The sequence below is a fragment of the Amblyomma mixtum genome, chromosome 7 (genome assembly GCF_055824585.1).
Source record: "Amblyomma mixtum isolate Tamu chromosome 7, ASM5582458v1, whole genome shotgun sequence".
In the NCBI taxonomy this organism is placed as follows: Eukaryota; Metazoa; Arthropoda; class Arachnida; order Ixodida; family Ixodidae; genus Amblyomma; species Amblyomma mixtum.
The window spans coordinates 9685963-9712278 of NC_143018.1; the positions used below are offsets into that span (position 1 = coordinate 9685963).

Genomic DNA, 26316 nt, shown 5'->3' on the forward strand with positions numbered 1-26316 from the left:
GCACAACACGCGCTTCGCGCTGGCCAATCCCGTTAGGACTAGACACCAGCTGTGTTGTCCCACCGCCATTGGTCCGCTGATCCCGATGGCACTGGAAATCTTTGGTTCTACCTCTGTGTTCGGTTTCTGTCGACGCGCGACAAGCATGTGTGAATGTGAAATATGCGGTGGTCCGACGTGGCGTCTACTGAAAAATGTTCGTGTTTTCCTTGCCATTATAGGGTGCATTTGCATTTAAATTACCAGTGGGTGGTAGGCACCCGCAATAAAGCTTAGAACTGCGACAAAAATAAAGTTTACAACTGCGTTAAAAACGAACGTATGCTTCAGAAATCGACAAAACTTAATCACGTTCTTTGTATTATTAATCACGTTCTTTGGTGTTTATGCACGAACAAAGGTAGATACGACTACCAACAAAGTACAGGCTGTTAAAAGCTTCAGATAACGAAGGTTTTTTTTTCTTCGTAGAAAACCGCGCTCGAGTGCACTTGCATACCGCATCCATCAAGTTGACGAACAGATAAGCCCACGGAATTATCTCTTCGTGGCGCCGCGAAAGAAAGTTCATCGTGTCTGACTCGAACTTATCACATTGCTTTCTATTTTATTTGTTTCTCCTTTTAGTGACATCTCGGTTGCAAGACCACTGCCCTTTTCTCCATCTCTTGCTGCAGTGGAGGGTGCACTCTCACGCGTTCAACTGCTTGACACTCGATCGACTGCGTCAACATTTGCGCGTTATTCGAGCCAGCTAGTCGCTATATATCCTCCTGAGACCCGAAGTGAATTTGAGTGCACAAAAACTTTCTAGGGTTTCAAAATAAGCTGGTAGGAGTACAAAGGTGAAAAGTGAGAGATATTTTCTCAACAGAACTAATAGTTTCAGCTCAGCACGATGTCCAATATATTGGACACTAGGACTCTAGCCGTATTTTCCCACCCAGTGGGCGTGCCACAAAATACTTCAGATAAAGCTGTGAAAGTTGTGCGAAAAAAATACTTTATTATGACAAAAGTCAAAGTAGAAAAATATACGTCAACTGAATAAAAAAGTTTCGCTGTGCTCACTTGCTGTGTGCCTTTTCGAAGCATCTTCTGTCTTTTGTTATGCAGAACTGCCGACATTTTGTGCAAAAAGCTTTGTTTTCTTGGTGCACCCCTCAAACCGGCAGAGCACAGCGTTAGCTGCGTCAGACAGCCATGGGAAGTGGTAGGCACTTTTGTTGGTCTCTCCTCGTCGAGCTTGCTTTGATGGTGGGCTCCACTCAACTTCACTGTCACTCTCTGTTTCTTGTTTTTTTTTTCCTTGACGTTTCTTGCTTCTTGACGTTTCTTGGGTTTCTCGCTGTTTTTGGATCGACAATAGTGTCGTCGCTGTCCGATAGGTCAATGTCTGATGTGTTGGAGGCCGCCGCGGTGGCTCAGTGGTTAAGGTGCTCGGCTGCTGACCCAAAAGACGCGGGTTCGATCCCGGCCGCGGCGGCTGGAATTTCTTTAAAGGATAAATTCTAGAGGCCCGTGTACTGTGCGATGTCAGTACACGTTAAAGAACCCCAGGTGGTCGACATTTCCGGAGCCCTTCACTACGGCGTCTCTCATAGCCTTAGTTGCTTTGGGACGTTAAACTCCATAAACCAACTAAACCAACGAACTGATGTGTTGGCTTGTGCAATTTTTTGTAAAACTGCTTCGGCCGTCTCATCAGGAACGCGAGGCATGTATCCTACAACAAAAAAAAAGACGTTATTTCGTCCCCAGCCGTTAAATACCAGCAGTATTCGTTTACAGTTATTGCGAAAGCAATCTCAAAAGCGCGGTCAAAATAACCGGGCTGAGTCCCAGCGTCCAACGTATTGGACACGTGAAATCAGATTGAAAGCACAGAAAAGTTAGATCATGTAGAGTTACAATTATGATATCTACATGTTTTCTGTTCTATTTTTTTTGATATCCAACAAAATTTACTCGTTCAAAGTAGGTAAAATCGCAGAAACAACACTTACTTCTCCGGCAGGTGCCATAGAACGCCGCGCCGCTGAACGCCGCCGTTTTCAAAGTGTTTTGGCGGGAAAGTGAGCAGTTTAATTTCGAAAAAGGTGCACAGATGGCGCTACCAGTTGTCCAATGTATTGGACAAGTGGGTTTTATGAAGATGAATCTTTCGGCGCGGGAGTACTGGCTTAAAAGCTAATGTCCAATATATTGGACAAATTGCCATACACGGGTCTCAGGAGGATATATGGATCATGGTGAAGTAGTACGCCCAAAGACAAAGGACTAAAGAATATGCCAGACACATTTTAATTTTTTTTTTTACATATCCGATGAGTGCACTCCTTCTCTAGGTCTCATATTATATATCTTAAGTGCTTTTGCGAAGAGTGCGGAGTATTTTAGACCCATTTTTGAAAATTTGAAACCTTTTATTTAATGATAGCTGACGTACACTATTTTCCACTGCTATTTTCCGATGCCTTCGTAGCTTGACCGTGTCTGCCTCCTCTTGGTGTCATAATTCAGATTTTGGCGCTCTACGGATTTGTTGTATAACGCAATCAACGTGTTTTAATGAGTTCTTGGCTATATTTATATTCACTTATAAGATTTTATGCCTCCTCTTAAGCTTATGCGAACTAAAAATCAAGCACCGCATCACCATCGTTGTAAGCATCACTACTTGTTCACTAAACTTTACCGCAACCTGCCAGTGCAGACGATATTTTTATTTTTGTGCGTGAGACAAAGAACCCTTTTATTCGCTGCGAGAAGACAAAATAACCAGAGCAGCGTAATGCTGTAACGGCGTTTATAATTATTCCAGCATTAGTGTCACTTACTTTAGCTGTTCAGTCATTTGATACTCATTCGTTTATTCGTCAAAGTACAGTATACATCACTTGCTGGGCGTGCGGTAAGGTGTAGTGAACGGAAGCGCCCCGACGCTCGTTTGGCTTGGTTGGTTTGTTGACAAATACCACACGGGCGCAGGCGGCGCAGCTCTGTACCTCAGTAGCACAAAATTTGCATGGTTTTCAGACGTCTACTTACTTTGGCACTCGACTTGATGCCGAAGAAAGGGCAATTCTACTATGCCGTCCGCAATGGTCGTCAGAAAGGCGTCTTCTTGACATGGTGAGCTGCGACTCGACGCTCAACTTTGGCAGTGCCCTGCGCAGATACGCTCTCGCCGTGTCTCACCTGCAGCACGCGACGCCGAATTGTTGGGACACATTAGCGAGTTGACGCGCGACAAGTTCACGGATTGAGCGCTGCTTTCTTGCTCATCCAAAGTCCGTTTCTCGGCCGCCACTGTCACCGTTCTCAATTGTCACTCTGTGTTATCGGTTATCGACCAAAGCCCTTTGTCACTGAAATCGGCAGACGCTATCTCACGCTTTGAATAAATATGGAAGCGCACTCCAACACAGAGCCGCCAAAAGTTTGAAATCCGGTCTCTGGTCTGTTCACGGCGGAGTGCTTTGGATAATTCAGTTCGTGTATCCACGCCCTGGACCGGGATGAATTTTTCTTCGGCAGCGAAGTGTCAGAGAAATCAAAGTTTTCCTCTTGAGCTAATGTGGATGCTAATCAGTATATTCCTTTATCTGAAATCTGCTCCACATTGGGGGATTCCCCTAAATACACTGGACTGTTAGCAGAGTTGTATGCTGTGCTTATCCGTCCCACGCACAAGAAGCACACCTGTGTCACACATTCACTTGTGGCATACCCCTAACCCACCTCATACATGTTTCTTCAATGTGGGCGCATTCATCTAGTGGTGAACAGCTTCTTTTCGCTGTTGACACAGCTAGACCTTGAGTCACTCTCTCTCATATGTGCAGATGCACTAATCTCTCTGCTGTTTGCCCCCTGGTGCCTGCAGGCCAGAATGTGAGAGCCAGGTCAAGGGCTTCCCCCGACCGGTCTACAAAAAATTCAGCACCGAGCAAGAAGCCTGGGCTTTCGTCAACAATGACCCAAATGGAGAGGTGACCCTGAGCGGTTCAGGTAAGGAGCAGCAGATTCTAGGTCCCATGATGCCACTTCCAAGCGTAGAGGTGTGTGAGCGCACATGAAAAAGTGATGCAAACGAGGTGGACACATTCGCACTTGTCTTCTGGGACATGATAGAAGTGAATGCATAATGTTTACTACCTTGTTCATTGCCAGCAATGAGTCTTCACAGTGGTTGCTACTGCAGGTGTTGAGAAACAGGTTTATATGTGTGCCAGCCATAGTGCGCCTCCCAGTCCACATAGATTCATTGCTCTTTTTTTTTTTTAGTGACATCGTCACCATGCTCTGGGAGTACATGAGTATTGTGACCTTATTTGCAGCAGCAGTTATGGCTTTCTCAAGTGCTTGAGGACACAGTCAAAAAATGCACTCGTGTTTCTTTCTTGGTGGGAAGTAACCTTTTTTTGTGCATCAGTGGCATAAAATGTATCTAGCTCATGCACATAGATGTCATCACAAATGTCACATCTGTTTCTCTGCTGTCTTGCCTATTCTTGAGGTCGTCATCGTAGTCAGTCAGATTATTAATGTGCTAGCATGAGAAGCTCCATCATAAAAAAAAAAGCCAGCCCAGAGGTCTGTTATGAAATTCAGGAAAAAAAACTTGGCATTGTGGTGTGTCATAAAAATTGCTGATTTGTCGAGACAGGATTTCATCAGGTCACCTGATGTGTCACCTGCCACCTCCCACCCCCACCCTCTACACCTGCCATCGTCCTCACCCCTTCGCTGGATTAGAAGCCTTATCATGGAAAAATCCAACATTGTGGTCTGTCATAAAATTCACTGATTTGTTGAGACAGGATTTCATCAGGTCATGTTCCGTGTCACTTGCCAAATCCTTCTCACCCCAACCGCCTGCCAACCGTGTGAACATGGACAGAAGAAAAGCACATACGAGTGTCTGTCTGTGCATGCTATTGCATTATCACGCATAATCAGTGATCTGCCATATTTTTCTTCCTTGCAATTCATCTTAACAGATCATCTGTTATCTGACCTCTGCATTGCATGTACTGGCTGTGTTTAAAGATATAGCTGATCGAAATGTATTCCATCATGTACAATGAATTACTAAAATTGCAGCCAACCAGGCAGTCATGGCAGTTTCTCAAAATTGCCTAGATGGGAAATAGGGGCCACCGTATATGGGTGTTTCTTAAGAGTGCTTCGTCCACCACAGGTTTTCTGTATATTAATTCTTAGACCCATTGTTCTGCTCTGCCTGTCTAAGGAGTACGGTTTGGGAATAAAATTCGGTAAAAAGAGAATCTTCAGGGGCTTTCAGGGAATTTTAAGAACCGAAATTTTCTTTTTTTTTTTTTAATTGCTGGCTTTTTTAAAGATCTGCAGGAAAAAAAGACCAGGAATCTAATGAAGTGAATTTTCAGTTGTGGCGTAGAGCATCATTGGTCTGAAAATGAGACATTCTTATGACTGAGTGGTAGATGACTTGTTGCACTGCGAAATGCAGGTGAGTAGAATCGTTGCCCATGCTGTATCCCCACGTTCTCTGCGCAGGCGGCTGTGGGGTGAGCTGCCACTCGGTGGGAAAATCACTACAGGGACGCAAGCGCAAGCATGGTGAGTCCTACTCCATGTCCCCACCATTTGGCTCTGCGTGTGCGCACATCAGCCGAAGGTCGTTTCCATTTTTATTATTTATTTTTTTCTTTGCAGGCTATGACCCTGCCGAAGATCTGAGAGCCCAGCGCTTCTGCCCAGACCCCGATGGTGAGCATACGTGAAGAAGCCAGTAGTCCCTGAAGCCAAGGAAAGTGTATGGGAATGTTTCTTTTAGAGTGCAGCTCTTAGGTGTGGCTATTGTCCCTTGTAACCAGCAGTGGACACCCTTTAAGCTGGGAAAGCAATGGAGCCGGAGATTGGAAAGGAGAAAGTAAAAGCACAACCTCCTCCCCTCCTTAGCAACCGGTGGGGGCCGCAGCTGTGCATAGCAACCGTGATGTCACACAGTAGCGGTAGAACGCGCTCGTCGGCGGTGGCAGCTGCACCACTGATCCTTTGCGTTGCAGTCGAGTGGGTGAGATGCATAGCTCCGAAGCGGCCCTGTGATTCTGCAGCGGTTCCGGGAAGCAGAGGGTTGACCATAAGGCTTTCTCCAAGCACACTTTAGAATTTCCACAGTGTCTTCGGTATTTTTTTGAGGAAAGGAAATGTGCAGTATCTGTGGCCCACAGCTGCGAAACCATTGGAAAGCAGAGGGTAAAATTTGTAAATTGGTTTTTGAGGAAAGGGAATGCCCAGTATCTGTCTCACATATTTCGGTGGACACCTGTACCAGAGGGAAGGTGCATAACTGCCCTCTTGGAACAGTGGACACCTCAATCGTGCTTTAAGCTATGTGGTGGCAGTGACAGATGTGGGACCTTGTGCCAGAAAGGCTACCACCTGCCAGGGTGGGTGGGGACTTTAATGTAGACATAAAGACAAGTGGGAATTTCTTACCACTTATGTGGGAGAACATCCTGTTCCTCCCGCTTGTAACGGCTCCCACAGCTGTGACAACCTCGAGAAATACTTGCGCAAACCTCGTCTTTGAGAACCAGGCATTGGTGCAGCAAGTCGAGTATATATCCATCTATTTCTCCGACCACAAAGCTTCTTTCATGACAATCAAGAACTGTTAGTGGAGTGTTTCTTGAAGAAGGAGTACGTGTGAAAAAAAAAAAGCAAGTTGTCCGTAATTGTGCATACATGTCTTGCTCGAATTCTTTGCCTCAATCTATCGAAAAGCTGAAACAGCTGATGAGCTGCGCTCAAATTTCACATTAGGGAGTAACGTGATCGTCGGCAATTTTTTTCGTCTTGAATGGTGGTGTCTGATCAAAGTGGGAAACTAGTAGCATAACAATTTCCTATATAGAAATTAATTCAGCACAAGGTAGGAAGAAAGGCAACCGCATGCCACCAGTGAGTGCCTTTTCTTCAACCTTCTGTTGAGTTACCTTCCATCTCTGCAGCCCATTTGAACAGATTTGAACTTCTTTCAGAGCCAAGTGACATGCTGCACGTGTACACGGACGGTGCCTGCACCCACAATGGCGGCATCAATGGGACTCCGAAGGCAGGCATAGGAGTCTACTGGGGACCCAACCATCCAATGTAAGGCGTCGCCTCAGAGGTCGGGCTCTGCACGCTCTAAGGGGCCCCCGCTGTGCTCTGTGTGCAGGAACGTCAGTGAGAGACTGCCAGGCCGGCAAACAAACAACCGTGCAGAAATTCACGTACGTCACCACACACCACTCCTCTTTCAGACAGATTGGATTCACGTGTCAATTTGGAGCTGAAACATGGAGGGTTAACGAAAAGGCTTCAAATTGTGAGCACACCTGGGACAACTGCATTCAGTTTTTGTTCTCAGTGAAAATCGAATGCTATGATCCTTTCTGGCTGTTTGTCTGGAAGTGAAAGAGATGCTTACTGGTGACACGATTCAAGTTTGTGACATCTACACTGAAAAGGACTCTGTGGTCACCGTTTAGGACTGAATGACGGTGGAAAAGCCATAGAATTGATCTTTACCAGGAACAAAAATTGGATGGAGTTGTCCTCAGTGTCCTGTTAGGCTGGAAGTGAATCCTGTTGTCAGAGACTAGGCAGATAACATGCTTTATGCGGCCATCACTTGGTGGCATTAAATGCTGCTGGTGCATGGTCATCTGCATGCAATCTGAGAGCATTAAATGCTGCTAGTGCATGGTCATTCAAATTGCATAGTCATCTGCATGCAATCTGAGAGGCATTGTCAGAGACCGACCTGCATGGGCTGTACATGCTTGCAAACCTGCCCAAGTGTAGATGACATGCTACAGATGATAACAGTAGTGTTTGTTTTTTGGAGTAAACAAGGACCTGGACGAAACATCCGTGAGCCTCCAAGTGCTATTTGGTAACATGAGTAACGCAAGGCCTGGAGCTAGCAGAAGCTCAAGAACGGAGTTTGTTTCTCTCTTTCCCCATCCAGCGGCTGCGTGCCTTTCTTTCCTCAGTAATTTCATTTATTCATTTACAAGATAGCGAAACACATCTCATAAGGTCTCGTAGAGAAACCTTGTCCTAAGAGTTCGAAGGCCATTCAAGTGTGGCCTGTGATTACTACAAGGGTTGATGCTGAACTCTTGGTTTTTCCAGGCTGCAGTCCGTGCCTTGCAGCAAGCCCGCAGTGTTGGCGCGCGCAATGTGACCATCTACACGGACAGTTCCTTTCTTATCAACAGTAAGTTTGGGGACACGGTGACAGGCCTGGCCAATTTACTCCCATGAAGTATGAAATCAGTCCGCAAAAACTGTGATCCCATTATGCTTAGAGAGAATTTAACCGTGGCGATAGCCTTGGGCAAACGAATTCAAGGCATCCGTCGCTGGATCAAAGTAAAGGTTCAAAACTGCCTGGAATTTTCTGCTGAGGCCACCTAAGAAACTCCATAGTGTCTCTGCAGTAAATAGACGAAGAAAGGCTAACCATAATGTTGCACCGTCAGTCAAGTTCGCACTAGTGACAGCTGTACAAAACAAAGAATCTACCTGCTCTGTGAAGCAAAAAGAACTGTCAAATTCGTATATGGCCTTAGCCCAGTGAGTTTAAGGGAATCCTCCAAGATGGAGTATTATAGGTGCACTGAAGAGGATTCTGAACATGTCTTTTTGCCGCGGGAACTCGATCCACACGTTCCTAGCATTCTTAGAAACAGTGACTTATTGCCCTGTGTGGCCGATTTCCCCAATTAAAACGAATTAACGTACGGCTCCCGCCTTTTTTTTTTAATTCTGCCTCGTACGGTGGGCGGAGTCGACCAACGTGTGGAGTGCCTTGCAGCCAGCTCCGTGGAGGCTTTGCTTTCGCTTCATTTTATTTTTTAGGTTTCCATGAATAAATAGTTTCATTCGCAAATAATATAGCCGCAAAATAAGCCCGAAGAAATAAAAATACGCGCAGACTATTTGCTACTACGGACTACTACGTATTACTCCGCCGATGGCAGAGCGGCAAGCCGCCACGGGACTCGGTGAAAGGCGCTCCCCGCGTTGGTCGACTCCGCCCACCGTACAAGGCAGAATTAAAAAAAAAAGGCGGGAGCAGGACGTTAATTCTATTTAATTGGGGAAATCGGCCACACAGGGCAGTAAATCTCCATTTCTAAGAAAGCTTGGAACGTGTAGATCGAGTTCCCGTGGCAAAAAAACAAGTTCAGATTCCTATTCAGTGCACCTTTAAGACTACAGTCAAACCTTTTTGTAACGTATTTGTATATTACGAATTATTAGCCACATTTAACTGTTCTCTAATTATTTTCAACAAACGCATGCAATTCTTACTTTATGTATCAAACGCGGTTTGCCATAAAACGGATATATCAAACGAGAAGCGCCAAGCTTGCCCACTGGATTGCTGGCAGAAGGGTGTGCCTCACTACACGGGCAACTAGTGTTGGTGCGGCAAGTGTTAGTGGCACGGTTCACGCGTTATCTATCAGTCACCAACAGCGCCACAGAATGTATAGCAGTGAGAAAAGCTAGCAGCCAGGCAGTTGGCACCTGTTCGCGCCTCTCGCACTCGTAGATAGTGCCCCGGAACCAGGGATGTGGTCGGTTGTACTTTCCAAAAGCCATCCTCTGCTCATATCGACTGTCATAGAGCCGAGGTGAAAACGGCAATAGCTTTCTTCCTGGCATCCGATTTTACAGCGCAGCTGTTAAATGCCCATTCATGGGTTGAATCACGTCTGCCGCTGGCATAACCGAGCAAACGAGAGTACCTCCTGTGGCGGCACACGCAACCTGAGGAGCCATGCCGCGACATTGGATATCCTGGACTTGCAGTACCACGGTACTGACAGCCACTGCACACTGCACTTGCGAACCCCCCCCCCCCCCCCCCCTCAAAAGCAGTGCCCCCTCATAAGGGTGGCGGAAAAGGAGTTTATCCCTTCCCACGTAGTAAATTTGTAATAAAGGAGCGATTACTTATTACGGCCTGCACTTGGGTGGATGGATGCTGACCCCCTTGCTGAACGTGGTCTTGTTTGACAGCATAGAGTTTCTTACTATTACCTAGAGGGAAAGCTGGCGGCGCTGCCCTTCAGCCACCATGGACGCTCAAAGCATCATGGGGCGGTGAGCTACTTGTTGCGGAACAGTCGTAGTTTTTCGGGAACACGGAGTGGCACTACTAAGTTGTTTCATTCCGAAAACGCTGTTCGTGTGTACGCAGACGACCTTCGCGCAAACGCAGTGTACAAAAACCATAGTAGTAAAAACGCATAGACACACGATGCCAATAAAAGGTTTCACTGTTTCAAAATGCCATTAAAAAACTTCTTAAAGTATCTAAGCAACAACATTTTTTTTGAAAACATATTTACTTTTAAAAATGCGCCTGTTAGTTACGAAATATTACTTTTAATAATATTCAATACTTGGCCAATAGGAGAGTGAGTCGTCTCCTATTTTGGGCAAACTTTGCACTTAAACGCTTTTCTGCTCGTTGGTTGCAATCATTAGACAAGATATTGAATGTTAGGACGTTTGTAGTTATCAAACAGCTTTATTTTTCTATTATTTTTTGGCCAAAAGTTGCAGTTCCGCAACAAGTAGCTCACCGCCCCATGATGCTTTGAGCGCCCATGGTGGCTGAAGTGGTCTCGAGGGGTCGCCATGCAAACTCCCATAGATGGGCTGCCAGCTTTCCCTCTAGGTAATAGTAAGAAACTCTATGTTTGATAGTGACTACACCCTCTCTTGTCCACCAGGTGTGACCAAGTGGATGGACGGCTGGATCAAGAAGGGCTGGAAGTTGTCCGACGGTCAGGCTGTCAAGAACAAGGAGGATTTCTTGGATCTGCTCAAGGCAGCAGAGGGACTCCGTGTCAAGTGGGTCAGTGCAGCTGATCCCTTCCTGCCTGCCACGTGCATTCAACTCACTTGTCTGGCTGACTAACCTGCTCCATTTCATGAGTTGAGGAGCAGTGAATGAAACCAGGGAGAACTTCACTACCCAGCTTTAAAGTTTCCTCACCATGTGACCATCATAGTCATATTGAAGGAGGTTCGAAATAACATAGTCAAACCAGCGGTGTATGGAGAAGGACACTGGAACATTGGTTGGTTGAACAGCCGAAAGACTCAGCCGGAAAAGCTACTGCAGGAGCATGAACACCACGTTGGAAACCACATTGCCAAATTTTTTTGCCCAGCATCAGCTGGCTCCAAGTTAACAATGCGTAGCATTTCAAACTTGCATGCTCTCTCAACAATACTGGACTTTGCTTTTTTATTTTTACTCCACTCTAGAATGTGGTGGCAGGTGGTGGGGCAGTCCTACTTGAAGTATGCAAAATCCCATTTTTTCGTGCATTTCTGTGGGGAAGAAAAAAAACACTGTTCTACTACCTATAGTTTTGAACTGTTGAATTTTTGCCTTTTCTGTTACTTTTGGATCACTGAGCCATTCTCCTGCTCTGCCCTGTCCCGAACTTGACTGGTGAAAACCAACTGCCAGCTTGTACCGCACATGCGTAATCCATGTTGGCACAAATGATGTATGGCGACAGCAGCAGGCACACTGCTTGTTTTGAACCGGTTATCTGTCTAGGAGATGAATTTTCGGGCACACCCCAGAGGGCGCCACTATTGTAGAAAAGAGGAATGATACATCCAGTCATTGTCAAGTTATTGTACTAGCATTGCAGTGGTGCTTGACTGCGCAGGTGCATGTTCGAGGCCACAGCGGTGTGCCAGGCAATGAACAGGCCGACCGTCTGGCTGTGGCTGCGCTGGACCTGCCCCTGCCACCGGGATGACCACAGCCATTTTCCCTTTCCTACATTAAAAACGATTTTCCTTTCTAGTGGCACTCCTGATTCATGCATAACAGGCAGTGGCAAAGTATGTGCTTTCCTTAAGACAACTTCGCTGCGGGGTAGTAGTCGTAAAAAATGCACTGATACACAGAACAAGACAATTCACCACCTAGCCCCACTTGTTTCATCGGCAATTCTGAGCAGAGCCACCGAGGTGGCTCAGTGGTTATGGTGCTTGGCTGCTGACCCGAAAGACGCAGGTTCGATCCTGGCCGCGGCGGTCAAATTTCGATGGAGGAGAAATTCTAGACGCCCATGTACTGTGCGATGTCAGTGCACGTTAAAGAGCCCCAGGCGGTCTAAATTTCCGGAGCCCTCCACTACGGCGCCCCTCATAGCCTGAGTCGCTCTGGGACGTTAAAACCACCATAAACCAAACCATTCCTGAGCAGTATGGTAGGCTGCATGTCCATTTTTTCTGCACAGCTGCTACAAATGTGCATTGGAGGCCCAGTATTAGACGGCTGACCTGCATATGGTTTACCCTGGCACTTAAAAGCAACAGAAGCTAGCAGTAAATGAGAGTGAGAAAACAAAAACTCTAGGGACACTCTCTTGGAATTGTCAGTCTGTCAAGCACCATATTTGGATTGCTAGCTGCAGCAGCAGGCATCCGCTATGCTGCGACGGCGTCAACATTCGCCTATATCATTTTTTTCTTGTTTTTGATTTGATTTTTTTTTTATGTTCTTTGTTAAACCTGGAGATGTTGTACCTCTCTTGACCAATTGGCGAATTTCGTGATGCCAGAAGTCCCCCAGGTTGTTCCTGATGCGAATGCTAATGCTGGCTAGGTTGTTCGCAAACTAGTGAGCAGGTTGCGATGCTGTAAGGTCATGCAACATCTTTTGATCAATCAGCGAACGAAGATACCAGACATAGGCAGGGTTTTGCTGCGATGACAACTATGATGCTATCTCATTAAAAAAAAAAAAAACCCAGGGCAGGGCAACTAGTTCAAGCAGGTAAGTTGTGGCTGGAGCTAGTTCACTGTGGTATGGCAGTCACTCAATCCATCAGTGGTGTGGCTGCTCTCAGTGCCATAGAGTGCAGCGTATGAATAGTACTGCTATGCATATGTACTGTCCAGGCAGCCACCACCTACCCGACTGTGGAGGTCACCAGGGCAGTTGGCTACAAGGTGGTTGTAGAGTCCACGTGGCAAAGAATTAGCGCTTGTCAGACTGCAGCTGTAATCTTGCAGCGAGGGCCTGAGCTTGCAGGAGCGCAAGTTGGTGGCTTCACAATCGCCTGAAAGCTGTTTCCCCACATTGCACTTGCACCATGGTAAGGAGAGAGGTGCTGTGTAGGCACTAATGTGCTCACATGCATCATTCGTGAATGTGGCTCACTACCGTGAAGTCTGTCATGGAAGACTGTTTCGAACAGTTTTGTTACTGGCAAAAGGTCTACGGTAACTTCTAATAGAAGTTACCGTAAGATGGCAACTTCTAATAGAAGTTATCCACTGTAGTTACTGCTTCACACCTGTAACAAGGAGAAGAGTTCCGGTCACTTGCACGCCTTGCTGCATGCAGGTATCACTCAAAATGTGGCAACAATATTTGGACACGCAGTTACCACCTTAATACTATACGTGGTTCTACCTTTTATTTGAACGTTTAACCATTACATCAAGCACAATGTTTGAAAACTACTGCCTTTTATAACTGTAGTGTGAGCAAAGCAAACAGGTCTAAAACTACCAGTGGCAGCGAATCTTCGAAGCTCAGGCAGCAGCTTGCATACAAGCCAATGTTTCAGTTGAATGGTGGTTTGACATTTTTTGTACAAGACTTCAAGATCTGTTATGCGAGTAATACCAGAGCAGTTGTCTATCTTCACAGCGGCATGAATTGCGTACCACGAGGTTTTGGCCAGCCCAAATTAACTTGCTACACAAGTGCACAGCAGTGAAAAATTCGCTTGTTCATTTAGCATTCCAGTAATACACAAGGAAGTGCCCAGCATAAAAACCAGCTGTTTTGTACTCCCAAGGTTTATCACGAAGTTTATGCTCAAACATCGGCCAGCAGAAGAGTCATGTCCAAGTAACATGATACATGCAAAGTTAACTTGCGTAGACACTTACTGGCATTTCATGTGTGTTGGGCTGCCATACTTCGTTACGATTGCCTAGAAACCGATGGCACCACAGGCATGTCCACTGTGGTAGGTTTTTCTGCCTGCCTCATCCTTATTGTTTGGAAAAAATAATTTAACGTTCCACTTTGCATTCAAAGTTTATAGGCTGATTTGCTGTCTTCTAGCTCAAATTATTCGTGGCATCAAGATTTGCAAAACTTGTTTACATGCAACTTTTGCCTGTCCTATCATCAAATCTCTCGCATAATCCCTGTCAGAGGGTTTTTAAGGGCATTTTTACTAAGAACAATACTTTATAGCATAGGCAAACAAATAGTTTAGGGGGATTTAACGTCCCAAAGTGACTCAGGCTACGAGGGACACCGTAGTGAAGGGCTCTGAAAATTTCGACCACCTGGGGTTCTTTCAACGTGCACCGACAGTGCGCAGTACAGGGATCTCTAGAATTTCGCCTCCATCGAAATTCGACCGCCGCAGCTGGGATCGAACCCGAGTCTTTCAGGTCAGCAGCCGAGAGCTATAACAGAGTTCCTTTTAGGATGCGCTTATTGCAGTCCATTCTCGAAATCCACTTCAGCTGCAGACTTTCCACATGGCACTGCATAGAACGCTTTGCAGTTTCCAGTGCGGTTCTGCAGTTTGGCGCACTGCACCCAGACATAGCTGACGACTGCGTCAGTCACTACCAGTGCAGAACACCAAACGTGACGCCACAGGTGTGCATGGTAAATGTACGAAATGTAGCCCACAGCACGGGCTCACATGAGGCGTCGAGCTGACAAGGGTTCGCTCGGCACTGCCTGTGAAGTCAGCTTCTCTGCGGAGTGTTAACACTTGACGTCGCGAAAATAATGTGATCACCTCTCTGCATATATACAGGAATATATACAGCATATACAGGAATACTAGTCCAGAAGCTGCAAAGGCAAGATGTGCTAAGTTTAAGCTACAAATGTTGCAGTAGTTTGATTCCTTATGCAATGAGCACCAAAGCAGTTGCCTAGCCAACAGTTTTGTAGTTTTGCATAAGCCCTGTTTACATGAACCCAACAGGGCTGGGTAGAGACAGCGTCGGCTAGGTGTCTCTTCCGATTCGCCCCGCTTTGAGTCTACATGGATTCGGTTCAAGCACGTAAGTATCACAGTGGCGCCTAGCGTTGAGGTTTTTAGAAAGGCGGGTCAAGCGAGTTAACTCGATCTGCCGCTTATTTTACTCGACCCGACAGCTGGTTTTTTACCTGACAAGCAAACTCGACACTATGGAGTTCATGTAAACAGGCTTATAGCTGCAATAGAAGATCAGCCAGCTCCTTCGCTATGCCAAAGATGCATTAGAAAATGACTGGCATAAAAAGTTCAAAGGTGCCAGCACCATGCACTGAAGTTCATCTGTATTGTTCCCAAAGAGCACAAGCCAAACACTCTGCACCTTTAAAATTTGCTTCAGCTCACGCATATTTCTAGTAAGGAATTGCCTGAGGAATTTGAAGAACAAAAGGACACCAACAATGAGACCCGATTTAACGTACACATGCACTTATCTTGTCATCTTGCTGCATGAGTAACGCACTAGTTGTCACCCAAAACACTCAATTATAATGTGGAGTCTCACGAATTAAGCATTACAAGGTTTGAGATCAGCAGCACAGATATCAGAGTGCAACTGCACCATCGCAACTTTAACTGGCAATAGTTTACTTGACTGATCTAAAGTAGCTGTAACAGCCAGGGCTACAGCACACAGAAACATAGCACAGTAAGCAAACCAATACCTTTGAAAACAAAGGAGGGCACAATCTTTGGTTATGGGGTGCACATAATTTTATTCAAACTTAGCTAAACACACAATGATGAGTGCTTGAGTTGGTGCATCCAATGATTAACACATCAGCTTTGGTTATTGTCCTTTCAACTGGTGTGTACCTACTTATATGTGCTCAACATTTCCTCAGCAGTGAATTCTGATATTCCTGAACGCTTGTGAGAGTCGGTGACTCTTTATATAAGCACGAAGTTTCGCACTAAACTATCCAGTGAAGCAGGATGTACAAAATATTTGCTATTTTGCTACACAGGAAATATATCACAGGCAACGCAGCAAGACAAACTTTATTCTCGGGGGAAGAAAAAAATTAAGTGAAATGAAGACAGAATAAAGGCAACAGAAGAGGAGGCGTCAGCAGTCGAGGAAGTTTGCTGCCATGAGCAGCTCGAGGGCAATCTCTGGCGCGATGGGGAACTCTGGGATCTCGGTGGAGCTGTTGGTGTAGCGCACCTTGTAAGTGAAGTACTGGCACACCTTCTGGAGCACGTGAGACCTGCGGCGTCACAAGGTGCAACAGCCTCATGCCAAGCACTTCACGCAGAACCACACACCCCACATACCAAAAGGGAATGCCAAATAAAAGGGGCATAAAACTATTCTAAAACGCAGGAACAGCAAACCTGATCACTGTTCATGGCCAGGCACAACAATCCTCCACTAGACATAGCAATTATGTGACAAGCATTACTAGAAAAATCTTCTGTAAGTGTGATGAATGGCTGCAACAGTGGCTGGAAATAACTGTGTTAGCAAAATGCCTTAGACGACCTAATACAAGTGTTGGAATTTTGTTCAGCAAAGGAGGGATTGGGCATCAACATGCCGGTAATGTTAGAGACATCGCCTGAGCTGACAGCACAGAACTGCTTCGAAGTCAGTTTGCGCAGGAATGGAAAGTCGCAAGAAAACCAAAAACACTAAAGACACTAAAAGTTCCAGTGCAACAGGTTAACCTCGAAAACATTTAATGCGGGAACATGATGTATGAATATTAACATTAAAAGTGCAACTGCAGAGTGAATGGCCACAAACCCAATAAACACTGTAGCCTATAGTAGGTGCTCTGAAGTGTCACAGTTCTCCATAATTCAATTACAACTGCCCTTCTGTTTCCAATTTTGTTGAGGACCCTAGCCAAGAAATCTTTTCAAAGCCCCGACCTTTCCATCAAGGTGTACCTGGCTTAGTTCTGACGTGAAATATAGGCCACAGCTTATTTCTTATCGAACCGAAGTCAGTGGCACTGGAAAAGGCAACAGGGGGCACACGTTTCCCACAAAACAGGGCATTTACCCCCTTGTTACTTGTTAACATGTTTAGCCCTCGCATTCCTGTGGCTGCAGACCAAGGAGCCCCACAAGGGCAAATTAACGCACGTATTTAACTAGAACGCAGCTCGTATGCCACAAGAAAAATTCACCATTGTGGCATGGAAACCCGAGGCCCCTCGGTGCCACTTTTTTTCACATGTGGAGCCCTCTGGAACCATGAAAATTTCTACAATACACACAGAGCGGGTTGAAAAATGCATGCTGCAGTAAAGTTAAATTTTTTTTTTAAATATCGGCATAGACACTGAAGTAAGACTGCTTTCATGCGAGAAGGTGTAAGCCCGGCTGTCGCTAGGTGATGTAACCCGATGCCACGCAGCTCGGAATTCTACCTCTGCATGGCTCTACGTAGCCAGCGCCGCATCCTTTTTGATCTGTGCGCTGATACGCCTGAAGGATATGACACAATAGCTAATGGGTTAATATCCATATATGGAGAATTGGTCTTTCTTTACTGAACATTCTAGATCCCTGGGAGTCCTCGTACCACTCCTGGTGCAGTCGTGCAGCGGTTAAGTGGTGCGCCACTACCCTGGGATGGCAGGCGCTACCTACCAGTGGAATTTGTGCAATCCAGGTTGCTCTTCCCGAGCAACCTCGCGCGACCAATCATTAATTTAACCACTACCTGCGAGGTTGCATGTGGACGCAATCTTTTATGGGCACCATTGAGTGCCACCACACGCACGCACGCAAGTGCGCAGATTTTAGCTTCATGGAGCAAGTAAGGCCTTAAAAATTACAGCTGCTCGAGGTACAACGAGTGATCAACGCTAGCTTGTTTGCGGAAGGATTAACGCAATGCTGGCACTGCAAATGACTGCCATTGAGCTCATTTGCCACTGCCACTGAGCAAACACACAGCTTTAGTAGCCCACGAATCATTGAGTGGATCTGTGGCTGAGGGGAAGGATATACTCTGCATCCTGGTCTAGGCTAAGGCCTCCAATTTGAATTCGGCTGCCTAGGTTGGCCTTCAACAGAGTGATGCTGATGACAATGCGAAGACAAGGGGGCTATACAAATATGGCCAGCGTTGCTAAAACAAAAACAAAGCCAGACACTCGCTAGTGATCCATGGATGAAATGTCTGGAGCAATCAGGCACTGCACACTGCATGGGGGCTATGCCCAGATTCCCATGCATTCAGCTGCTACAGAATGACAGTTTCAACCAGCGGAGCACATGAGAGGACAGAGGAGGAGTGGCACACATGCACCCTGTGGCTGCGAAAAAAAAAAGGCGGATTCCTCGGCCCACACTGAACAAGCAGAGCAGCTGCTTCGCTGTCCATGTAGGAGCTGGATGAAGCTAGCACTAAGCATGGAGCATGCAGAGTGCCTCGAGTACTATGACAGCGGTGCCAATATGCAGCTGGAAAATGTGCCGTGTGTCTTCAACAAGTCAACGTGACACATAGGACAATTTGGCATGGTTTCATATTCTGAGCAACTAGCATTAAACAAGAATGAAGGCAAGGAAGGAAACAAGCACGGCACTTGATCTCCTCTTTCGTCAAGTCACTTTTTGTGCTTGTCCAATATAAAAAAAAAAATCAGCACGGCACTTTGTTGGCCTAAAGTGCGGTGAGGCGAGAGCCATAAGCGCAGTGTTACTGCTTGTGTCACTGATGTGTGGTTAAAATGTTAAGCTTCGCCTCTTAGAGTGGAACCTGACCGCGTCTTGCAACGCTGCCAGGGAGTCCACAGAACGCCATCGCCCGTTCGGCGCTAGGCCTTGCTCGTCGGTAAATTGGTTTTTGAGGAAAGGAAATGTATCTGTGACATTTTTCGGTTTAAGGGAAGGGAGGATGATGGGAGTGAAGGAAGACATCCTATTCACTAGACGCGCCTTTGTTCCTTCCAAACCATCGAGCTGGCATGGCGGAGTGGTTACCATGCTCGCCTCGCACTCTGAAGGCCCTGGTTCGATTCCCCAACTGGACGAATTTTCTACTCTGTTTTATTTATCTTTCTGGTCTGACTAGAAAGGTTAATTAGGCTAATTGGTTAATTCACTAACTAACTAAACTCAGTCCCACTTACTTGGAGCATCACTATACCATGCCTTTATTTGGTTGCATGGTTACTAGCCAAATACAATTGGCCTTGCTCGAAATTCGCACACTGTGACGTCACGACTATTTCGACCAATTGAAAAGCGTGACATCTCTGTCGACAACTCCTGCTTACAACGATGAGGCATTAAAGGCTTCCGCCTTAATAAAGTATGTGACCTACAGCACCCTCTTACAGATACCAAGAGGCCAGTGCCCACTATGCATGCATCATGAAGCTGATGTTACAAGAGTCAAAATGCTCATTCGTTCAGAACCAACATCATCTCTGAATTCGAATACACTAGTATATATTGGTATGTGCAAAATAGCCAGTAACTAGGTTCAAGCAAAGTAGCTAGGACACGGAAAGAAGCAGTCACTGCAAAAGGTAACTAATAAATGTGGTTAGACATCACAAAACAACGGTATGATTATCACATTCCATTTGATTAATGTACATAAAAAAAAGATTAACGACTGCTTAATTGCAGTACTCGTTTTTACTGTGTAAGCAACCTTTGTGCAGTACACATTTACACTGTGTAAGCATTAGAAACTTTTGTGTAGCTGCAAAGCTTCTTGGCGGACTTTGCTCATTTGTCAGAAAGCTACCGTTTTTTTTTTTCGGCGGCCCTTATGCGAACTTGCAGAGGAGTGCCTTGAAGGAGGGAGGAGACTTCTTATTGCAGCTATTCCATCTGTAGTTCTGACTGCAGCTGATATAGTGAATTCTTTGACCACATTCAGGGGGAAGATGGGGGGTTGTGGCAGCCACCTGCTAACTTCTCACCACTTTGCCACCTACCAGCTGTGGCAGGTGGCTCTTCCGTGCACGCAACCCTACCTATGCAGACACGAGCGGGCGCTCAAATTGGAGCTTCTAATGCTAACGAACTAAAAACTGCGTGCTTCTTTTAGCGAATGTGGGTGCTTTAGAGAATCAAGCCCTACCTCTTGGTGTATTTCTTGTGAAAAACAAAGTTAAACGGAGACAGAGGCCTAAAGCAAGCTTAAATGTATCCCAAAGATAAAGCACACAGCTATAATTAGTACGTCACTGGACTGTTTCTGCCAGAAGGTTGACAGTGGTGATAACACTGCCATTAGTGAAGTGAAGAGTGCTGTCATGAGGCATCAATGGCCTGCACGAAGTCCAAGCATCATCACATGCACTTTAGCGTAACCGTCATACTAATTGCGTCCACTGCAAGGAAAAGGCCTCTCCCATGTGTCCAATCAACCCGGTTCTGTGCCAGCTCAGGCTAGCTTATCTGCACGAACTTCCTAACCTCGTCTGTCCACCTGACTTTCTGCCACCCTTGGCTACACATGCCCTCTCAGAATCCACTATGTTGTCCCAGAGGACCATTGGTTATCTTCCCTTCGCATTACATGCCCTGCCCATTTCCTCTTTTCAATTTTTACTACAGTGTGGTTAACTCGCATTTGTTCCCTGACCCACTCTGGCCTCTTCCTCTCTCTTAACGTTGCACCAGTCAGTTTCCTTCCCACAGCTCGCTGCACTGTCCTCAATCTATCTAGTTCAACCCTTTTCGTTAGCCTCTACCTTTTGTGTCCAATAGGCGAGTGCCAGCAAGATACAACTGTTATGCACTTTCCTTTCGAGGGATACTGGTGAACCACTATTCGTGACCCGAGTACCTGCAAGATGCACTCTACCCCAATCTTGTTCTAGTTATTTCACCCCCATAGTTCAGATCTTAGGTCATTACCAGTACTGAGTGGATGTATTCCCTTACAACTTGCAATACTTCACAGCCCCTCAAGCTATTGTTCCTTTTCAAGATTGTTGAGCATTATCTTTGGTTTTTTTCATATTAGTCCTACCGGCCTGCTTTGTCTAGGTCCTCCATCATGCTTTACAATTCGTCCAGAGTTACTCAGCAAGGCAACGCTTTCAGCAAATACGAGATTACTAAATAACTTATCTCTGGCCCTTCCCAGTCCAGTTCCCTGCAGTTCCCTGGCCACCTGCAGTCTCCCTGCCTGATGCCCTTCCGGAATGGGCTTTTTTCACTCTCTCTGTGAATGACTGTCACTGCACAGCCCCTACAGCTATTTTCCAGTACCTTTAAACATGCCTCTTCAACATCCTGGTCATGCAATGCCTGCAAGACTGCTGAGAATTGACCATTTTGTGTTCAATCCTGCTCTGGATCAAAATATTTAGTCTAATTTTTGTCAGAACAACTGCACTAATCCTCTTCCACTACACTTCATGACTAATGAATTACCCCAAATGCAACAGCCAGTAAAAAAACAGCAAAAAAAGCTTGCATTGCATGTCAAATGCAATTAAATTCCTCCCTGCAATTTCAGATGACTGCATTCAATCCTCGCACAGAGCAATCAAGAGTACTACATATGCAACCAATGTTAGCACTGTAATGCACAGCCACCAGATAGTATAACCCAGCCTCGTAACAATATCAGCATAGCATCATCGTAACAAACGCTGTCGGTGTTCTGTTCATACATCCTTATTTATACGCAATACTTGACAAGTGAGGCTAATCCTTCTCAGCTACTCCTGAAGCGTGGACACACTGTGCGCACTCGCAAAAAACACAGAACAAGGATGGCAAAATGCTCACGGTATCTCTCGGAAGTTGACCTCATTGGTCTCATTCTCGGCAAACTGTCCTGGCCCCGACAGCATGGCCTTGATGGTGCCCGATGTGAGCGCGTGCATGCGCTTGATGATGAACTCGTGGCCATCTGACGAGATCAGCTTGACGTACATGGCGTCCGGCCCCTCGCAGCCGCCGTACACTGTGCCTTCTTCCATGGGCTTATCCTCAGACATGGCGGCACCTGACGATGAACCCCATGCAACTGCCATCAGTGCACAGGAACACAACAGAATGCCACAAGGCACGCACAGTGTGTTTGCAGCCTTTCACACTGTAATTCCCCACAGTGCACTAAAAACAAACCGACAGACTGACACCACAACTGTACTTTCTGTCCGTCTGCACTCGTGTTTTGTACACTGTGGCAAGTTCAAGCATGTGGAATTAACCCAGTGATTCGTCTTTCACACTTAACCTTTCCCACAGAAACTCTGTAACACTAATCCCGTTTTCACCTATGCAACTTGTGCTTCGCAGTCTTCAATGCATCTTTCGAGGTTATACCCGTGCCACACGCTCACAAGAAATGGCAGTAAATGCTTAAGGCCTTAAGTTTGTTAATGCCACTATTTTCGGAGTTGGTGCTACACGTCCACATTTAATGCCATTATCGAAAGTGACGGCGACGATAACGCTTGCAAGGTAGTCAAAAGTTTCATCTGAATATAACCATTGCTAATGAGCACAATATAAGGGAAATGTTGTCCAAATGTAATATAAAAACGATTTTTCAGATAATACAGCTGTTCCTGCTTTACAAGTCGAAAAAGTAGCCATAAACTCGCATGTCAGCACACAAGTCGAGAGTACCTGTCAATAAGGCTGGTTAAAAAGGCGCTCTTCGCATCGAAATTGCGGTAAAGATGCCTCATCTGACTGAAAGTTAAGAATTAACCATTTCCTACTGGTTAGGAAGTTGCTACTAACAAAGCTGCATGCTTTTCTGCGTGTGGAATGTAAACGAGTACGCATTTCACGGGCGAATGAGTTGTGGCGAACTCAGTAGGTCGCGAATGGCAGTAAGGCTAATGCCATTAAATTTATGCATGCGGCACCGCACGAATGCCATTAAAACTTAAGGCAGTAAGCACTTAATGGCATTAAATCTGTCCGTGTGGCACCGGTATTACCCTTGGTTAATCTAAGCAACTGTCTTACATTTAACAGAACGAGCTTAACAAATAAATTACATATTAAGAATTTAAGAATCTTTCATGCCCTGCGATGCATGAACCTTGAACGGTGTTGATTTTCACACACAGCGGCATGCCAAGTTGTCGAGCGTATGGCTGTGAGGCAATTCAACGCCCGAAACCTTCGGCGGGAACGAAGTCAACTAAGAAGAGCATGCACAATCTTCTGTACCACCGTTTATGCCGCACATCTGCAGTTCTGTCATTAGTCGGTTAAGTTCGTACGCCCCTCACTCCGTTTCCCGGCGCACGGAAGAATTTCGGACGCTAAAATTAACAATACTGCTCCGAGGTACTGCTGGCATCGTGAATTGCACAGAAGAAGCGCCTAGAGGAGTAGAGATAGCCTCGAATAGTGGAAAAGGCTGCGCAGGTAGACACAGTGTCCGTACCGACTGCTTACCGCTTTCTTTGGTGGACATGGCGCAAGCTGAGGTACGCAAGAAAAAAAGGAAGCCAGCGCAAAGGTCAGCGCAATAGCATGACTATACTTTCTTTCGTTACATTGAGTAACCAGCGCATGACATCGCCGCAGGCGTAGTATACGACGGTATACGAGCAAGCAAAAGCCCTGCACAATGCCATGTCACTGTCGCAGAAGCAGGCATTTCGACAGTATTGCTACAGCATCTCTGGTAGATAAAACGTCACACACAAATGTTCTTTACCGGGCAAGAACGCGTGAAAATGCGTTGTTTTGACGCAAGACCTGCGGTAAGCCAATGCGCCTTTACCTCGGGTGGTACCAATGGCTTCGCGTGAAGCAATAGTACCGCCTAATTCGGCTTGTCCCAGGCTAAGCCTCGACTTCTTTTCCGTAGCTCTCAAAACGCCTTTTGTCACGGACCGCGCCTTTCCAAAGAAAACGACAGAATCGAATGCAAAACGACGACAGTCGCTAAGTTAGTCCTATATGCTTCGGTATCTGCTCTATTACTTACCGGGACAGAATATACCGCTTGTCATATGCGAGAGCAGTGTTTATTCTGTGCAACAAACTACACATAAAATGATAACTTACAGATTAAATACGGCGCACCAGACAAAAGAATCACGTCGGTACTTACGCAGACAGCAGCAGCCTTCTGTCGAGGGGGGTCTGGGGCGCTGCGCTGGTGTGCCAGGCAGGTATGGACGGCAGGCGAAGCTCGTGCCCCTGGCGGCGATCGCCGACGTCAAAGAAGAGGTCATCACGTGACATTTTTTGGAGCCGCGACTGCAGCGCCGTTAGTTCCAGCGACGTCCACGATAGACACGCCACCAAGCGGGAAACTGAAACCGTGGCCAGGGCTGTGCACGGCCGGTCTAGAGGGGGGCGCGCGCGCCCCCCCTCGAGTCCGGCCGTGGGCTGTGGTACAGTGAACTAGAAGTATTGACTTCTAGTTCACTGTAGCTGTGGCATGCACGGCCGTCGCGCTCCCCCCTCGAGACCCCGTGGCCGCCGCGATCTGCTCCGGCGGCGCGCAAAAGCGCGCTTCGATCGCGGAGGCCACGCTGAAACTAAGAACGTTGATTTCCACTATGCGAGCACAAACTGTCCACCAGTCGGCGGCCTGTACGAAAGCCTTTTTGAAACTCACCTTTAAAACGACGACGCAGGACCAACCTTTTTTTTTTTTTGTATGCGCACTACTGACATTTTTCACCTGCCCCTCAGTCACCCAAGTGTAATGAAACGAATATCATTTAGTAGCTGGTGTTCACGGATATGTGAACTACCTCAGGCCGTGCGCATTCTTCCCATTTCGAATGAGGGTTCAAAGCCCACATTTCCGAGCAGCAGCCCTAAACCACTACGCTGAAATCTCTGGCTACTTCGCCACGAGATTCTGCCAGTACTCCATGCGCAGGAGCTCTCAGCCAGCATTGGACATTTGAAATAACTAATGCATTCACCCTCGACAGCGAAAATCCACTGCAATAAAGTTTATCTTCTCTCCGAATACCAATGGGCGCCGCCATCTTTAAAACAGTGGGCTGTGAAGGAAATTGCCTTTACTCTCAACATGTACAAATGAAACAGCCGTGAGGCACTTGGACTATCCCCACACTGGCCGCAACACTGTGCACTGCACTGGAACCAACGACCAAAATTTGTAGAGACATTCAAGAAAGAGCAGAGTGGTGTTCTGAGCCAGTTGGTAAAGCACGTTTAAGGGAGGCGTAGCGCGAAAAAAGACAGGGACGAGAGAGACAGGACCAGCGCTAACTTACAAATGAAAAATATGAAGCGAATTCCCGAGCTCGAGGAACCAAACGCGCATGCCCAGCAACAACTGATTAGATGAAGCGGAAAGATAAACCTAACCTAGCACGACTCGAACACGACCTAATCACCATGACGAGAGCTGGACAGCCCCGTGCTAGCTCACTTTACCCGTGCCAAACCTTCGAGCGGTAACGCGGAAGCGACTACTTAAAATTTAGAAAGATGGATTCCTTTCGAAGATGATGATGAAGAGCATTTATTTAGTAATTTACAGAGAGGTGCTCGGGGAGAGGCCCCTAATGGGTCTCCCCCTTACAATACTAGGCGGAGTCCCTCATTCCGGGATCCCGTTGGTCGAGACCGCAACACAAGTCCGCCGAACCAGGGCCTGTTGGGCCGATAGTTCCTGGCAGCTGAGCAGGGCCGCCTCCCAGTCCTCTCGGGTAGGGGAAGGGGTGATTGGGGGGAGAGAAGGATTTTTTCTGCATGCCCAAACCATGTGGAAGGTGTCGGCCACCTCCCCACAGAATGAGCAGCGGCCGTCAAAAGAAGGATTAAAGTGCTTGAGAACCGCCGGGCACAGCAGGGTGTTTGTAAAGAGCCTGAGGAGAATTCGTTCGCCAGCTTTACCCAGTCCATTCATAGGAACTGGGTATCGCCGGTGTTCGGCACGATAGTGCTCAGTAATTTCTTTAAAAGAAAGGAGAGGGCTGTGATCTGGGTTAAGCTCCTCCCAAGGGACGCCTGGTGCCCGGTGAGTGAGTGCGCGGGCTGCCTCATGGGCGGCTTCGTTACCTGGCATGCCTTGGTGGCCGGGGACCCATATGATTGAGCGATGAGTTGGATCGCCGTCGCGAGTACTGCGGTGTAAGATTTCTTGAGCGAGTGGAGTGATCCAACCGAACTCAAAGTTACGACAGGCTCCGCGAGAGTCTGTTAGAATGAATTTAGAGTCGGGATGGGAGGCTGCGAGGGCGATCGCCACCTCCTCCGCATGCGTTGAGTTGGGTGCTCTGAACGAGAGGCCGTCCACCTG

The 26316-nt window shown here is 46.7% G+C and overlaps 2 protein-coding genes across 2 annotated transcripts; one reads left to right on the forward strand and one right to left on the reverse strand.

Annotated features, from left to right (window-relative positions):
• Positions 1-2763: 2763 nt before the first annotated feature.
• Positions 2764-11890, forward strand: LOC149334954 (ribonuclease H1-like). The gene is made up of 9 exons (XM_089551633.1): positions 2764-3135; positions 3890-4014; positions 5545-5607; positions 5704-5757; positions 7035-7146; positions 7214-7268; positions 8176-8260; positions 10794-10918; positions 11751-11890. The coding sequence occupies exons 1-9, from the start codon at positions 3029-3031 to the stop codon at positions 11841-11843; spliced, it is 819 nt and encodes a 272-aa protein (XP_089407759.1). The 5' UTR covers positions 2764-3028; the 3' UTR covers positions 11844-11890.
• A 4209-nt stretch (positions 11891-16099) lies between these two features.
• EloC (transcription elongation factor elongin C) lies at positions 16100-24289 on the reverse strand. Its single transcript, XM_089551634.1, has 3 exons — positions 24139-24289; positions 21840-22059; positions 16100-16327 (listed from the first exon to the last, which is right to left on the reverse strand). Exons 1-3 carry the CDS (start codon positions 24260-24262, stop codon positions 16186-16188), a joined length of 486 nt encoding a protein of 161 aa, XP_089407760.1. The 5' UTR covers positions 24263-24289; the 3' UTR covers positions 16100-16185.
• Positions 24290-26316: the final 2027 nt, after the last annotated feature.